We start from the raw sequence: 16,031 nt of genomic DNA, 5'->3' as shown, positions 1-16,031 counted from the left end.
GCGAATAATATTGCCGTGGTCACACTCTGCGTCAACATTGGGCGCGCCGCCACCTCATACCATTGAAGCATAACTGCAACTTTGGCCTCTCACGAAATGGCTTTATGGCTGGAATATCAAAATATTCAGATCCTATATCCAGTACCTCGACCCTATTTCACAACCAAATTACCGTTTGTTATGCTTGATTTCGAGAGAGGCCAAAGTTGCAGTTATGTTTGATGTGAACCTTTTCTGCCAGAAATAACCACACCGCCTTCACCACAATCGCTTTTCTGCCACGGATAGCTTCACCGCCCCCTTCCCACAGTTGCCCTCAAGCCCAAATATTCCAACCCCGCAGCTTCCTGTGTACCACTCTCAACAGATACAATGGCGAAATCCAAATCCGCAAAGCGCAAGCACAATGGTGCACAAAATGTACCGAATAAACTCCAGAAGACCTCTCTGCCGACGGCAGCAGGTGCTGTCACCCCACCATCGACAGACACCGACGCTTCTCTTATCGAACCGAAGAACATCGCCAGTATAGTTTCCGAAGATGAGCTTGAAATCACAATCGAGACGCTGCAGGCCCTCAGCAAGTATCCGAATCTGATCAAAAGTAAAGCATGCAAAGATCTTCGTGTTGCCATCTACGATTTTAAACAGGCTTCTACAACTGGCCTGCTCACGGCGGCGGATGCAAACTTGACGAGCCGGATTAGCGCGGCTCTTGTAGACGGGAAGTTGACAGAGGCGAGGGTATTATTGGCAGAGATGAGGGTTAAGGGGCAACAACCCAAGCTGGGTGCTCTGTGCCGATGGGTTCGGGACTTAGACGTTCTGTCTGGGTTGAGTGGGCGCGTGGATGGGATGAGCGCAGTCGGCGAGAGGAGTGACAGCGAGATTGAGCTGTTGAAAGTTATGGATGCGATACTGAGGGTTACAGGGCCGACAGATCTCAACTTAAAAATTGAGAGTGGGGAAAACCCGATCAGTGTCCAGGAGGTATGGAACATGAGGAAAGGGGATGTTCCAGAAGCGGTTTATGCAAAGGTTCTGGATAGGAGCTTGATACCACAGCCAGAGGCTATTATGGCCAAGTTCAAGATCCTCGAGACGATTCCTGGCCCCGAGAGGAAGCCGCCAAATCACCATCCTGCAATCCTATACACCTCGGAGGACAACGCGGTCCATCTCACATCTCCTGGACCCTCACGAAGTCGACATTCTCATCCCATTGTCCCAAATCTAGGACTCATAAAAGACGTCTTATCGCCAACAGAATGCAAGGATATCATTGCAGCCGGAGAGGCAGTTGAGTTTATTCCCGATGCACCAGTGAGAGACGATGGTGGAGAAGTAAGCGTTTTGGCGCATAACTTTTATTGGGTCATTGATCAAGCATTTCATGATCGGCTGTGGGAGAGAGTGAGAGAGTATGTACCAGAAAATGTTGGTGGAAAGAGAGTGAGAGGTTTGAATAGGAGGTTCAGGGTGTACAGATATGTTCCTGGCGCGGAATACAGATGCCATATCGGTAAGCATTTCTCACTTTCTTCTTGGTTTTGGTGTGGTAAGAAACTGACTTTAATAAGATGGAGCATGGCCACCCTCGGGAATTTCGCCAGCCGGGGTATATCAGTATGATTCATCGCCTCCCACTAAGAGGCAATCGTCACTCTTCACCTTCTTAATATATTTGAATGACGACTTCGAAGGCGGAGAAACTACGTTCTTCCTCCCAAGTGTCAAGGAAGGGACAATGAATGCGTATCCAATGAAGCCAGTCATGGGTAGCGTAGCCGTTTTTCCGCACGGAGAGACGAATGGGGCATTGCTACATGAAGGAACTGGGGTCAGGAAGGGTGCAAAATATGTGATACGGACAGATGTGGAATATGATGTCGATGCTTAATGCGGTGGCGAAATATATTTGGGAAAAAAGCATTTTAAGCGGTATTTTATAATTTGTTGGGGAGTCGTCAAGGAAGTGTTGGGCTTGGCAGGAAGAGACGATTTATGATCTATGAGAAGCGGCAGAGGCTGCATTTAGGTGGAGGGGTTTTTCGAGTTGAAAATAGATTTTGATGTGTACAGTAGAACATTTAAAGGCCTTCACAACATAATACATAACAAATAGGAATTGACTTTCAAGTCTAAAATTTTATATAAGTCTAAACAGTATCTAAAAATAAAAATATCTGAGCTATCTGCATCTGTTTGTATTGATTTATTGATCTCAGGGTCATTCCTTAAATTTGTTGTAAATTTACTAGGCTCACGTGAAGTAGTGTGATGAGTAATCGATGACCCCCACTTCCCATAAACCATCGATTTGATAGACTTCAAACTTGGGACTGTCAGGCTGCAGCTACCAATGGGAAGGACTTTTAGATTCAAGAGCATCGTAGTAACCAGTGCCTTATGCACCACGGTGCTAATGCTATCATGAATCGTTACGCGGTATGTTGAGATGGGATGGGATGGGCGCTTCTATGGTTCCTTTCAACCATTCCATCATCCCCCGCCAAGTAATAATCGCTGACTTTTGTATAGTGCGAAGAATGCCGCCATCGCAAATTTAGGGTAATTTCTGTGCAATTTTAATAATGTGCTAAAGTTTAACATTCACCAGTGCTCTAAAGAAAGGCCATCATGTGCCTATTGTCGGAGAGAGCGTAGGCCCTGTGTCTATTCGGCGAAGATCCAGAGAAGCCCGCTGACTCGCGAGTAAGTGTTTTTCCTATTTCAACGGACGTCTTTTGTAACAGGTGCCGCAGATATGTTACTTCGCTTGAAAACCGGTTGCAGAAGCTAGAAGCGAAATGTGCAGAGTTAATACCTGGCGTTGATATTGAGAAATTGGCTCCACAGACGCCAGGAATTCCCGGGTCTAGCACCTGGGAACTTCCCACTAACCCATGGGCTTCTACTACTTCGGATGCTCCATCCCATCCAAGTTATACTGATTCATTTCCCCGGATATCAACAGGATTTGAATGGAGTGAACAGGGGGATGCCCTAAACCAGCTAGCGGATGGTATGGCATTCTTGTCCGTGAATCCAGAAGGAGCCGGTTATCTTGGAACATCTGCAAATGTGGCTTTGCTACGATCCCTTCACCATAATGGGTGGACCATCGATTCCTCCGTATCGAGGGTTATTGACTCGTCCAGGACCGTCAAACCCTCACTCCGGGAAGCTTGGGCCTGGAGCGAGATGACACATGACGCAGACCTGGACCAGCTTATTAGCACGCTGATCGATTCCTATTTTCGGAATTTCCACACGAGATACCCTATAGTTCACGAGGCTACTTTTAGAGCTCAGACCGAGGATCTCGCTCCAAAACCGGACCCAGAGTCATGGTTGCTGTTGCGGCATGTAATCCTCGCTATTGGCGGGTGGTGTATGGGATATGACACCAAGGGATTCGATGAGCTACTGGGTGCAAAAACCCAGGGATGGAGCAGAAACACATCCATTCTGTCATCTGGGAGTCTAACGTTGGTCCAAGCTGTTGCACTGAAGGGCCATTTCACGCAAAGACAGAACAACCCAAACACCGGCTGGAACTTCTCTGGGCTGGCCGTTCGAATAGCCATAAGCCTTGGGCTGCATCGAGAATTTCCGGCGTGGAATATAAGCGTTTTTGATCGTGAGATGCGACGACGAGTTGGATGGTGCGTTTTCGTCATGGATGCTGGGACGGCCATAACGTTTGGGCGCCCAATATTATGGCCAACCGATGGTATGATGGATATAAAGGAGCCAATGAATGTTGACGACGAAAAGTTAACCTCGACAACACTTGTCGCCCCTGAAGAGTCCACTGGGTCAACCATTTATTCTCATCTAATCTGGCAGATTCAATTTCACCAACTCACCAATTCAATGTACACTCGCCGTATGGCTAGCTTTGATTTGCCTGCCGAAGAAATCCTCGAAATGGATTCAAAGATCACCGTCTGGGAAAAAACCCTTCCAGCATACTTCAAATATGGCCATACCGATCCCACCGAGCCAGAATACATAACGACGGCCCGTTGTCGCCTCCTTTGGAGGTTAGCATGCTTCAGGATAATGTTGCATACACCCCTACTACTCAGATGGGCGACTGAGAAATCCGTTGGCGTCTTGTCGCCGCAGGCGGACACGGAAGCTGCAAGACGATGCCGTGAGCTCTGTCTTGAATATGCACACCTCACCGTGAAGTACACCGAAGAATACTTTTCCCTCCACATCTTCAGTCCAATGCATGACTGGTATGCGATGTAAGTTTGCCAGTTCTTTGATTATATATCGGACACTAACCCGCGCCAGATATTACCTCTTCCAGTCAAGCTTGATCCCGGTTTTCTGTATCACAACCGAGCCAACCTCACCAGATGCGGCGGCATGGGGAGCCGATATTGAGGCAGCGAAACGAATCCTGGAGACTGTAAATACACATTCCGACAAAGCCAGGAGGTTTTTGGACGTGTTGAACCGCCTATACTCAAGTTTGGATGAGATGGAAGGCTTTATGGAAACAATGCAGCAAGAGGGTGGTGATATAATGGGGATGGTATATGGACAGATGCAAGGAGCGCCAGAGAGTGCTCAACAAACTGGACATAGCATCCATCCGACTGGGTTCTAGAACCCCAGGGGCATATATTGGACATAGTAATGTTTTTAATTCTTTGGTACTTTGTTACATGCATAATAGACGATATTTACAATTCAAACAATTAGCAAGCGCGCCCCAAAATGAATTCGCTAGAGCTTTCGCCTGTTATAACAACAAAGCCACTGATTCGAACCCCAAAATATATGACTACAGAGCCCACCACTCTAAAAGAGGAAGAAAAAACAAGTCTAGAGCAAAAAAAGACAAAAGAACCAGATCGTCTACTCTCTACAGGAGCTAACCGTAGGAGTACATGACCAGTAACCAAACCCCACGCATCGTCGTGATAGGGTCCCGGGGGTTAGCCGGGCGTCTATCACCACGATCCGAGGCAGTTTCATATTATCAAGCCCACAACTGAGAGTTGCTACCACTCAGCCATGGAGCCGGACGTGATTCTTCTTCGCTTGATCTAATATATATATATACCTGCCTTTGTGTGGTGGTAGCTAAGGCCTCCATTGGCCGCGCTTAGGTTAGGCGGTGCACGCGCAAATACGCCCAGTCCCGCTCTCTTTATGCGTGGTGTTGTAAAGACAAACTGCAAACTAGAGAGGGTCAGAGAGGAGATGAGCAATTTATATTTGTGGTGCTCCCTTGAAAGGGTATATTCACAAACATTTGAGGCTGGCTTGGAACAATCCGTGAATTACATCACAAGGAGACATGTTTAGCAATCTCGAACAAGGATCTCCTTTCCCCTAAGCACTTTCAAGATTTCTAGAAGTGGAAAATGGCTGAAACAATCACCCAACGCGCGCCACCCATTGCTATTATTCTTGAATGAAAATTTGGGAAAACTACCGGCATTTCAATCTTTGATGTTGACTATTGACCCTCTGCAGCACTGGAATATTCCATCCCGCCGTGCAAATATTTTATTATGGATGCTACCATATATACATTATAAATAATCATCTCTCATCTATCGTCAACTACCGCCTTAAATAGAACGAACATGGCAAAATTCTACGTATCCAAAATCAAAGCCATAATCGATCTAAAATCGAAGAGAAGAATTAAACAGCGTTGGCCTTCTTGAAAGCCGCAACCTCAGAATCAATATACTTGATGAACGTCTCGTGGTTCTGGCCGATCTGTCCAAAGACTTCTCTTAGTCTTGTCCCCTCACACTCATCGCGGTGGGCGTGGCTTTCCTCGTCACGCTTAGATATGTTCAATCCCGGCTTCAGTACGTCGCAGTTGTACTGCGACTCTGCAGCTCGGGCCATGCAGATCTGCTCGGCTCTGCATGCAGCGTCACAAGCCTCAACATTGAAACCACGGCTTTTGCGCGCGAAGAAATCCTTGAAGGCTGCCTCGTTCGTCTCAAAGAGGGTAGTGACATCGTGCCAGAAGGCAGGGGTAAGCTCGGCAGCAGCGTCGGTGACAGGAGGGGTGAGTAGGGAACCGTAAGCCTCCTTAGCGGAGTAGTACTTGGTCCAGGAGAGCTTGTCTGCTGTGATGTCGGTGGTATAGTCGATGAAGTCGAGAACACCATAGGTCACTGGGTCAACAGTGTAGACGCGGAATGTAGGAGAGCCAGACGTGGGAGTCATGGAAGGGGCGATGTACGACATGGCAACAGCAGTGTCAGCGTTTCGGTTGGCGTAATCAGAGTATGAGATCTCAAACTCGTCGACGTGGGTGTGTCCGTAAAACATGGCAGCGATGGTGGCGTCATAGCGGTTGACGATTTTGTTGAAGGTGTTGGAGAAGCTGTGGAAGAAATCGGAGGATCCGGGAGGGATGTGGGAGATGATGTAAACGTTGTCTCCGGCATCCTCGGCGCTTTGTAGCTCCTTGATAAGCCAAGTGAACTGACCGTTGGGGTCGTTCTGCATGGGCTCCTCGTACAGCCAGAAGTTGAGGGTATAGTAGAAGACAGAGTTCAGCGAAATGACGCGGAGCTTCCCTCCGGGATATTTCACAGAGTAGGCGCCATACTCATTAGCGGTATTAGCTTCTCCCGAGGTGCTGATCCAGCCATTCCAGTAACTTGCAAGAGTATCATATGCCCATTGAACACCTAAGGTGGTAGATATGGTGGTTGGAGGAATGCAGTTGACTGGCACCACGTCGTGGTTGCCGATGACGGGGTAAACAAGATCAAGGTTGGAGAGGATAGAGTAGGTCGAGTTGAGGTCAGTAAGAACCTCGGCCTTGTCGACAGACCAGAGATCGTGTGCAACGACATCGCCAGTGAAGACTGTGAATGCAGCATCAGGCGCAATGGCCTTAATGGCCTGAACCATGCTTTCCTGGAGCGTGACCGGAGGATCGCAGAGGGGATTACCGAATTCGCCAGCAGGATATGAGTTGTGTCCTGGCGCATCATTGGGCGTGTATGAGCGACAGCAGATTGGCTTCGTGCAGTTGTAATTCGCACCAACCTCATAGGAGAGATCAACGTGAGTATCACTAATGTGAACAACTTGAATCGGCGCCTGTCCGCTAGAAACCGGGCGCTTGGTGGCTGGCTTTGGCTTTGGGAAAGGTATGGCGTACGGCTTCACGTCCGGGAATGGGCAAAGTCCGATGAGGGAGGCACAAAGGGTCTTGGAGGTAGCAGACCCAATTTTAATCCCTCTCATGTCATGTGCAATCACTGGTCCCTCTGCGGCAATGAGGCCCTCACAGACATCGTCATCCTCAACCTGGGCCATGTTAGTAGATATTTCTTTGGTTAATGAAGTTACATGCCTTGGCAAGCTTGCAAATGTCTGTAAGAACGTTTACGAAAGGTTTATTGCCCAAGTGTGCAAGACCCTTCAGGGCAATTAAAACTGCCTGGCACGCTGTTAGCTATCTGGGTTGAAAAACTGGAGTTGTAATATTCAATCTCATACCTCGCATGCGGCGCAAGTTGCTGCATTCTCAATATCTTTAAGGATATCTGAGGCGACGCTTTCCTTGACCAGCGCGGGAGTCTCAGAAACGGCAGCCAAGACAACCTGAGCCCCCACAACACCAGTGACAATAGCCTGGAAGAACTTCATTGTTTCTAAAGGCGCGCTAGAATTTAAGGATAGGCAAGGAGTGTAAGAATTGGGGAATCCTTCGGCCTTCTATAACATCTCGAGCCTGTACCCCCGCAGCAAACAACATGATTCACGTGAAATATCCAAAGAAGCGGCGGAGTACACCGCACCTTCCTCGTTGGAGTAAACTCAAGGGATATCACGCAGTATGCCGAGCTGCGTTCAAGGCTGCATGAAGTGGGTCTATTATTCTCCCGCCCCATGCTTTCTGTTCATGGTGTGCAATAAGAAAACACGGGGGGGCTGGCTATAGGCGTTCGCGAATGGCAACGACTGAGCTTAACCGTCAGTTATCAGCCAGCCATGACCTATAGATTTGGCACTGAGGCCTACTTTGGGCGAAGTGCACAGGGAGCTACAGCTGGCGGAGAGGGGCGGGCGCAGACAGAATAGATTAATTGTCCTATTAGTGCCCTAAGCTTTACTTTCTAGGTAGGTGCATGTTTAGGTCTCCGCCAACATGATTGGGGCTTGTGAACACAACCCCTGGGATGACCCGCCCCCAGCATCAAGTAACGGCCCCTCGGCACTGTTCCACCTCGCTACCAGCGCTCATCCAATGTGAGAATAGGGATCTAGCGCGTGGCGTTGCTACAACCCACCAGAAGAGTACTGGCACCTGGAGAATGACAGGGAAAGCAATTATTAACTCGCGTGATATAAATGTCGATCATATATCGAAGATTTTCACCGAGGTCAATCGTGCAAATTTCACTCGAATGTGTAGCTAGCTGAGGCGAGGCCTCGTGTCTTGTCTCAGGGAGCCTGATGATCCGGCGCCAGCCGGACGCGCGGTCGGCTTCTTTCCGGAGCTTCTTCGCAATCAAACTTCTCTCGACGGGAGCTTCCACAAACTGTCGTTCATCAAGAATGGCCTCAAGTCAATTTCTGGGATACTTTGAGCTAAGCGTCTCGGAGAAATGACAAAAAAAGCAGTGGTCGATTTGAAGTTGGAACAACAGAGTTCGTCGCGATATTTCAAGCCTCATAGACCATCACCAACAGCATAACATGGAAACTGACAGACACTACAGCAAGTGCTGCCTCCACTTTAATTATGCATTTCCCGTGAAGTTATTCGGAACGTATATTCTATATATCTGCCCTGCAAAATAACTCTTTGCAAGTCTGGAGATCCAAAGGTAGGCTCTCTCCGTTTATCGACATCACGTAATCAGACAACAGGCGCGTGCACAGCCTACCTACTAATTCCGAGCTGAATAAAACGCCATGAATCCAAACTCCAACCCTACAACTGGACATGGCTCCATACAAAAACATTGAGGACACTATGGCCCTACTTAATCTCCCTAACGAACTCATCCTTTCCATCGCAAACTGTTTAGACCAGAGTGAATCACTCTCCCGCTTCGCCCGTACAAATCGACATGTTTATAGTCTAGTCATGCCGCTCCTTTACCAGCACAACATCACATATGGCGGGTGCTCTGGTATCAAAGTGCAGCTAACTCCTCTAGAAACAAAAGACTTCACCTCGTGGTACTTCACTCAGCTTGATGAGGACCTAGAAGAATATAACAACCCTTCCAATCCCACCACACCAGAGGGTCTCCCAACCCCAGTGACAGACAAGATACGGACCCGTGATGTTGTGATCAGTCGATTTGTCGAGTATGGTGCCAATATAGATAGCATTCGTCTAGATGAATTCGACCAAAGACAAGAAGAATACGACCAAGAAGAATACGAAGAACAAGAAAAGACTCTCCTGAATTACCACGCAACATTGCGAAACTCCCTGGCGGTGTTCCTCATAGTGAAGCATGGCGCGGACGTACATATAAGTAGTGGTTATGAAGCACGTACGGCGTTGCACCAGGCCGCGATTGGGGGTCGCCCGAAGATCATTCGATTCCTGATTCAAAAAGGGGTGGATGTGAACGCGCGGGACTGGGAGGGGAGGACACCGCTCCACTTCGCAGCAGACAATGGCCATGTCGCTGCTATTCGACTCCTATGTGAAAATGGCGCTGATATCGACGCACAAGACGAGTTGGGATACACTCCGCTCCATCTCTTGGTGATGAAGAGAAAACCGGCCCCGGATTCATGGTATATCCAGGCGCTGAAGGCAATGCTTGAGCTCGGCCCTAATACCGAAATTGGAGTGTTTGAGGATAACAAGACGCCGCTACACATCGCAATCCTGAACCGACGAGATAAGGACTTCGTGGAAATTCTAATAGAATCGGGGATGTATCTCAATTCTCGGACGGTAGTAGGACAGACACCTCTATCATGTTGCGTGGAGAGAGGAAGCATGGCCATATTCATGATGTTGGTCAAAGCGGGCGCCGATATTCACACGAGGGACGAAGACGGACACTCCATTCTCCAGAATGCACTAGAAAATGGAGGTCGCGCGTATGATTGCTTGCCAACGCTCCTAGAAACTGGCCTGTTTGCCCTAGATTCCGATGCAGGGTATGGAAAGACGCTGGTGCAGGTCTTGAGAGATCTAGACTGGTTGTATATGCTTGAAAATCGGGTGAACGGTGTGCCTGAGGTAGATGAGCTTTTTGAACCTTCCAGAAACGTGCTTTAAGGATACAGGATAGAGCCAGGTTATAGAGCCAGGTTGTCAGAATATTCTACAAGGCTAATATCTTGGTTTCACGTGGTATAATGGGATGCTGCCTCTGTGGACCCAAATGTCGATGTAATAATGAGAGGCTAGACCGACGCTGGTACTGAAACAAGTCTTAGAAAAAATATATCCGTTAAACGCCCGCTTAATCGAGGTAATCCGCCAGCCTCTTTGCGCGCCGCACATGCCATAATAACTCTGCCCCCACGCTACCTGGACTTCATCATCTCCAGAGCTTGCTGAGCCGAAATTCGCTCGGACGGCCTAAACTTCATCAGCCCCTGAATAACAGGGAGGAGGGGCTGCAGCTCGGCTTCATGGATCTGATGTTTGAATTTGTATTCGAGCCCTCGGTCAACACGAAGGTCACCCTCTATTGTTATGGCTCTGTTAGATACTGTCCGAATCGCCCAATAAGAGTAAAACTTGAATGGATTGCCCACTATATTAGGCAAGGGGCTGAAACATACTGACCTAGCAGAGGCTGTCTTTTGAAGTCAATCCTCAAGTGATCAAAGCTGGGCTTCCACTCTTGTGGAAGGTCTCCGATAAATTCAATCATCTGGATAACAAGGTTGTCTCTGTCCCCGATGCAATAGAATGGGAGTCCTCCGAACACAAACGAGTAGATCTACCATCAACGTGTGAGCATGGTTCCCGGAGAATTATCGAAACGGTAAATCTTACCACAATGCCAACACGCCACAGGTCTACTCTGTAGTCATACCCTTCCGTGAGAACAGTTTCGGGTGGCATTAATCCCCCAGGCTGGGTGATAATCTCAGGTTCCCTTCCGAGAACAAAACATTCTCCAAAGTCAAGAAGCCGAAAGTCCTCGTCACATTCGCTAACCCATCCATCCCAGGTTGCGCTTCCTACGAGGTAGTGGGGTATTCCATCTGCGAGTGGTTGCCCATCGACGCGAGCCACGTTCCCAACGGAGGGAGCTCCAAGGACCTCGAAGAGCTTTTCTTTTGTCATCTTTGACAGATACTCGGCCTTAAATGCCATATTTTTGGTGCTTATATCTGTCGCAGGTCAGGTGCCCAGTCACAACGTGGTAGGAGGTTTCGAACTGGTTCAGAGACCAGCCGATAGTGGACCATACCTCCATGTGCAAATCCACTCTGGTGGATAAATTCAAGCGCTTTGAGCACATGTTCTGTCATTTTCAGGATGGTTGTCGGATCAACCTCTGCGCGATTGTGGTACTCGGTTTTGACAATTGATCTGAGATTGGGACCCATAAGCTCAAATGCCAGGGCCAAATGCGCACCATTTGGCCCTTCGATAATGAAATGATCCAGTAATCGGACAATGTACTTAGAGTATAGGCTGTCTGGGCGCCATGCCCCCAACGCATCGTACCACCTGAGTTCTCGAGATGTCTCGGTGATTGCAGCAGTCATGATTTTGAGAGCCACCCATTGATGAAGGCTACTTCTTGTCAGTATCACTCGAAAAGAATTTGCTTGGTTATAGAACTAACATATCGTCATATGCAACCCATACCGTAGAAAACCCCCCATAGCCAAGTTTATGGACGACAGTATAGCGGCCTTGTTTAAAGGAATTGCCAAGAGCAATAGGGTGAAATCCACCTGGTCGGTACCTGGATATCTTCTCTTCTGCTTTAATCGTCTCAGTAGCGATGTATTCATTCATGTCCGCCATTTTGGCGGTTGCGATGGCGTGACGAACGAAGGCAGGTTATTATCAAAAGCAATAAAATGCGATGCCTAAGGGGAGTCTGTATGTGTACTATCAATAGATGATATAACGAACAACACAACCTGGAAGTGGATAACTGACGCGCGCCATACAAGAGTCGCCCCTTCCCAACAACTCCATTTTAAGTAAACCATACTCCAAAATATATGGCCTATCAACAGAAATCAGGCCACAATTAGAACAGCCGAGCCAATTATTTAAACGATCTGTAAATACTATAATCTACGTCACAAATCTATCAGGAACAGAGCCCAAAAAATACTGGTAGACATCTCAAACTCTAACTTTCAAACAGCTGATTTATATTAAATTACATTAGATTAATTATAGCAAGTTCGGATCCGTGAGTGGCACATAGGAAACCCCGTACATCTGCTTCTTCTTCACAACACCATTTACGTCCTTGTCCACGAGCCAAATATGTTGCCCAATCCCAGTTGTAGCATCATCAACAGGGATGAACATTCTACTCATTTATTAGCACTTCATATCCTCCACCATCGCATCTCAAACGTACCTTCCCGGTCGCCTCAGCTGCGCAACCAACTCTTCGTGAAGATGGGCTGCCCCAGCCCCAACATGAATAGCATCCCACCCCTTCTCATCCCACGTGTCCTGCCCGATATTTTTCTTCCCAATATCCGGCTCCACCCACCCCTTCCTCCCATCCCCAACAACAAATCTCACCCTCCCACTCTCCAACATCGCAGCTCCCTCAGCACTCTTCTCCATATTCTCCCTCCCCAACTCAGCAAGCTCCTTGATATGCTCGATTCCCACCACCTTACCATCCTCGCCGGCGAGCTCAGCCATCACGTGAGTGAGATACCCAGACCCAGACCCGACGTCGAGGACGCGCATGGGTCGGTCGGCGGGGTAGCCAGTGACGGCGGAACGGGTCGAGGGGAAGAGAGACTCGAGAGCTGAGGCGTGCATGTGTGGGGCGGAAATTGTGGCGCGCCATCCGATGGCCTGTGGGCTGTCTGCATAGGCGGAGGCGTGGCCGGGGCAGTATTGCCCGCGGTCAACCTGGGTGGATGGATGTGTTAGCTAGCTTGTTTCTCCAAGGTTGGGGGTAGAGGGATAAGATGGAGAGTATGTGGGTTTATTACCTTGAGCATGGCCTCTTTCACACGGGTTGTCTGGATAATCCTATTTCTGAAGAGGTTCTCGACGAGCTCGGCGTTTGTCGTGCCGCTGCATCGCCAAGCCATGGTGGAATAGAGCAGGTATTGCGGGTGAAAGATGAAAGATTTGAGTTTGGATAATATGGACTTCACGAGCATATAGACGTGTTAATATTGAAAGGTGGCAAGTTCTGGATAGATGTTGTATTTGTTTGCTAATCTAAAGTTTTGTGGTAAGTTAAATCAGCTCGTGGTGACGTTGTGGTGGTGTGTTTGATTGTCTCATTGGGGGATGGTGCGGGGTAATTTGGAGATGAGATAAGACTGTAGGACGATGCAGTTGAATAGTATATGTAGCAAAATAATCAGTTATATATTTATGGCTCGCGCTCTATGTCGGTTTATAATGCTATCTAGTACAAAAATCGTCCCCGACGCGTAAATATGTGCATATCGTTACTGGCATCATCTCATTCGTGGCCTCAGACCTCATTACTCAACCCGAACACCGTTTTCCCCCTATTTCCTCATCCTAGCCTCTTAGTTCCGATAAACCACCCTTGCCGGCCTCTCAGTCGTCTCGTAAGTGCTGTATGACCGGCTCACTGGTCGACCTCCAGCGCTCGAGTGCCTCCTGCGCCGCCTCCTTCCGTCGTATGGCCGCGACGAGGTCGCTACAGCGCCATGCTTGTACCCCTCATCGGTTGTGTTCCTCCGGAGTGCACTCCAGAGCCAGACGAAGAATAGTGTCCCTGCGATGCAGCCGATAACGATACCGGCGATCGAGCCACCGGACATGCAGTTAGGTTGAGGGCTCGCGGCTGCCGCATCTGCAGATGCTTGTCGCACCTCGAGGTTGGCAATGGGGATATACTGCCCGTTGTTAGTTTGATGAATGGTAAGACATTGCGGGGAGCCCGGAATCCAGGACCACCACCTGCTACCTGTGCGCGCGGATTTGGAGTCGACATACCATTTTGATTGCGCAATGAGAACCGTTGCTTATTTCAGGTATATATATATTTATGCAGGCGTATATTTTTGTACTCAAATATCAACGCCGAGACATCGTCAATGGTTTCATGGGCTAAAAGGATCAAAATTCAATGAATGCACAAGAGTGCAGCACATGGTTATATATGTGCATCAACCGCCCCAAAAGGATAAAGAGGACTTTCACATTCAAGCAAAACTACAGGATGACGTATGGGCGTAGAGGGGTCTTTCGCCGAGGACCCTTAGCTAGGATGGATGGAAAGTTATCATTTTCTAGCCAAGGGGGGCAATACAGGACTAGAAGGGCCATGATGGGCCATATTGTGGAGGGGAAGAAGCAGGGAAAAAACAGCTTTCTTGTCGAATCGCTCAGGTAAAGACGAGGTTGGGAAAGTGGGATGTGTGACGTCATAACGTTGTAGCGGGGATTGGCCAATCACATATCCCGATTAACGAGGGGTGCGCCGAGGCAACTCCCCTTTCGTTGGATAGATAAGTGGGATATATTCGACATATTGTGCAAATTTGCTTTTTTATTCTCTACCGCACCGGCTTTATGTCCTGAAAAGGTGGATGGAGTACGGTTGTCGGTGCTTTTTTGACACATTGGGTAGCCACAAGGTGGCTGGGAGGACCCGCACAAGGGATAACAGTAGTGTCTCCAACTGCGCTTGTGCTTGGCACACCCCGCCATTGAGGCATCTGGTGTGTTATTTTTCCCATGGTTAAATCCCCCAGCCTGGACGTGTCTCAGATTAGGCTTTCCTGCAGTTCAGCCTCATGGCCAGGAGGAAGACGCACAGGACATTCGTGAAGGATATCCTGGGAGGAGCTGATGCCGCATATCTCGGTGTAGCTATTCAGGCCGCTCCCGAGCGGAACCAAACTGATAAGAATTCTCGTCTCGGGAGTCTTGTGCTTCCTTCAGAACGATACATTCATGTGAGAAAGGCGTTCTGGGCCTTGTCTCTCACTGTTATTCCCCTTTGTCTTTAACGAATGGCTTGCTCCGTATATCCCATGAGAGTTGAAGAACTGGTGCTCCAGCGCCTTGAAGCCTTTGAGGTGGAAGAAGGGCGGACGGGCGTTGACTTCGCTTACAAAGTAACCAACCCCCCTCGCCCGGAGATCAAGATGCAGCAACATGAGTGTTGCACGGTGCCGACTGTGATATTTAACGGCATTATCCAGACTAAAGTGGTCTCTAGGACCGAAGCCTTGGACACAGTCGAGTCGACTTACGTAAGGGTATGTAGCCTCGAAGACGAAGGTGCGTAGACCAGTGCAAGAAGAAAGGAGTCCTTCAAGGTCCTTCTCATTGAGTCTGTTGTGTGTGATACGTACGGTCTTGAGTTTTGGAAAGGTCGGGATAGGGGCTCCGTGCTGAATGCCACCGCACATGTGGAGGTTGAGTTTCTCTAGGTTGGTAGTTTGATCAAGGATGGCGCCCGCACAGCTATACAAGTTGAATAGGGACATAGAAACAGGCGCGTTTGATGTGGCATACGTGTTGATGTCTATAGTCGTAAGAGGCAGAACAGAAGTACCTAAAGCCCGTAGGTATGAGGAGCTGAGGTACCCAACGGGGTTCGTCACCGTTTGGAGGCTGAAGTGTTTTAGGTCAGGCAGTTAGGCAGTTAAGCAGTTTGGCAGTTTGGTGAGTGAAATTGTAACCAGCTCGCCACTCGGCCACTTTTTGATCCCTAATGCAAGTGCAGCTTGGTGAGCCTCATTCTTATTCTCCTTGTCGTCAACGGATTTCAGTAGGTTCGAGTGAATATAGATCCTTTTTACTAACGCGGCAAGGTCTGGGCGTCGTGCTACGGTTTGCAGGAAAGAAGTGAGTCGGGCATCTCATGAGTACAGGGTTG

The 16,031-nt window shown here is 48.6% G+C and overlaps 7 protein-coding genes across 7 annotated transcripts; 3 read left to right on the top strand and 4 right to left on the bottom strand.

Moving 5' to 3' along the window:
* The first annotated feature begins 163 nt into the window (after nucleotides 1-163).
* VE01_09030 (uncharacterized protein) lies at nucleotides 164-2,165 on the top strand. The gene is made up of 2 exons (XM_018278447.2): nucleotides 164-1,522; nucleotides 1,581-2,165. The coding sequence occupies exons 1-2, from the start codon at nucleotides 373-375 to the stop codon at nucleotides 1,898-1,900; spliced, it is 1,470 nt and encodes a 489-aa protein (XP_018126828.1). The 5' UTR covers nucleotides 164-372; the 3' UTR covers nucleotides 1,901-2,165.
* Nucleotides 2,166-2,342: 177 nt separating this feature from the next.
* LAC9_3 (lactose regulatory protein lac9 and GAL4-like protein) lies at nucleotides 2,343-4,742 on the top strand. The gene is made up of 5 exons (XM_018278446.2): nucleotides 2,343-2,448; nucleotides 2,542-2,571; nucleotides 2,621-2,715; nucleotides 2,766-4,259; nucleotides 4,309-4,742. The coding sequence occupies exons 1-5, from the start codon at nucleotides 2,410-2,412 to the stop codon at nucleotides 4,625-4,627; spliced, it is 1,977 nt and encodes a 658-aa protein (XP_018126783.2). The 5' UTR covers nucleotides 2,343-2,409; the 3' UTR covers nucleotides 4,628-4,742.
* A 743-nt stretch (nucleotides 4,743-5,485) lies between these two features.
* VE01_09028 (uncharacterized protein) lies at nucleotides 5,486-8,110 on the bottom strand. Its single transcript, XM_059464027.1, has 3 exons — nucleotides 7,507-8,110; nucleotides 7,361-7,447; nucleotides 5,486-7,314 (listed from the first exon to the last, which is right to left on the bottom strand). The coding sequence occupies exons 1-3, from the start codon at nucleotides 7,654-7,656 to the stop codon at nucleotides 5,677-5,679; spliced, it is 1,875 nt and encodes a 624-aa protein (XP_059319375.1). The 5' UTR covers nucleotides 7,657-8,110; the 3' UTR covers nucleotides 5,486-5,676.
* Nucleotides 8,111-8,655: 545 nt separating this feature from the next.
* Nucleotides 8,656-10,657, top strand: VE01_09027 (uncharacterized protein). Its single transcript, XM_018278444.2, has 2 exons — nucleotides 8,656-8,661; nucleotides 8,733-10,657. The coding sequence occupies exon 2, from the start codon at nucleotides 8,960-8,962 to the stop codon at nucleotides 10,262-10,264; it is 1,305 nt and encodes a 434-aa protein (XP_018126791.2). The 5' UTR covers nucleotides 8,656-8,661; nucleotides 8,733-8,959; the 3' UTR covers nucleotides 10,265-10,657.
* On the bottom strand, nucleotides 10,366-12,134 carry VE01_09026 (uncharacterized protein). Its single transcript, XM_018278443.2, has 5 exons — nucleotides 11,796-12,134; nucleotides 11,415-11,743; nucleotides 10,994-11,334; nucleotides 10,781-10,937; nucleotides 10,366-10,679 (listed from the first exon to the last, which is right to left on the bottom strand). The coding sequence occupies exons 1-5, from the start codon at nucleotides 11,978-11,980 to the stop codon at nucleotides 10,516-10,518; spliced, it is 1,176 nt and encodes a 391-aa protein (XP_018126790.1). The 5' UTR covers nucleotides 11,981-12,134; the 3' UTR covers nucleotides 10,366-10,515.
* Nucleotides 12,135-12,329: 195 nt separating this feature from the next.
* On the bottom strand, nucleotides 12,330-13,385 carry VE01_09025 (uncharacterized protein). The gene is made up of 3 exons (XM_018278442.2): nucleotides 13,150-13,385; nucleotides 12,555-13,066; nucleotides 12,330-12,503 (listed from the first exon to the last, which is right to left on the bottom strand). Exons 1-3 carry the CDS (start codon nucleotides 13,321-13,323, stop codon nucleotides 12,362-12,364), a joined length of 828 nt encoding a protein of 275 aa, XP_018126789.2. The 5' UTR covers nucleotides 13,324-13,385; the 3' UTR covers nucleotides 12,330-12,361.
* A 319-nt stretch (nucleotides 13,386-13,704) lies between these two features.
* Nucleotides 13,705-15,939, bottom strand: VE01_09024 (uncharacterized protein; the record flags this gene model as incomplete). Its single annotated transcript, XM_018278441.2, has 2 exons — nucleotides 15,403-15,939; nucleotides 13,705-14,037 (listed from the first exon to the last, which is right to left on the bottom strand). The coding sequence occupies exons 1-2, from the start codon at nucleotides 15,637-15,639 to the stop codon at nucleotides 13,705-13,707; spliced, it is 570 nt and encodes a 189-aa protein (XP_018126788.1). The 5' UTR covers nucleotides 15,640-15,939.
* Between the last annotated feature and the right edge of the window lie 92 nt (nucleotides 15,940-16,031).

Source organism: Pseudogymnoascus verrucosus, assembly GCF_001662655.1.
Source record: "Pseudogymnoascus verrucosus strain UAMH 10579 unplaced genomic scaffold scaffold_53, whole genome shotgun sequence".
Lineage (NCBI taxonomy): Eukaryota > Fungi > Ascomycota > Leotiomycetes > Thelebolales > Thelebolaceae > Pseudogymnoascus > Pseudogymnoascus verrucosus.
The sequence above is the reverse complement of the archived record's forward strand: the minus strand, read 5'-3'. Positions and strand labels throughout refer to the sequence as shown.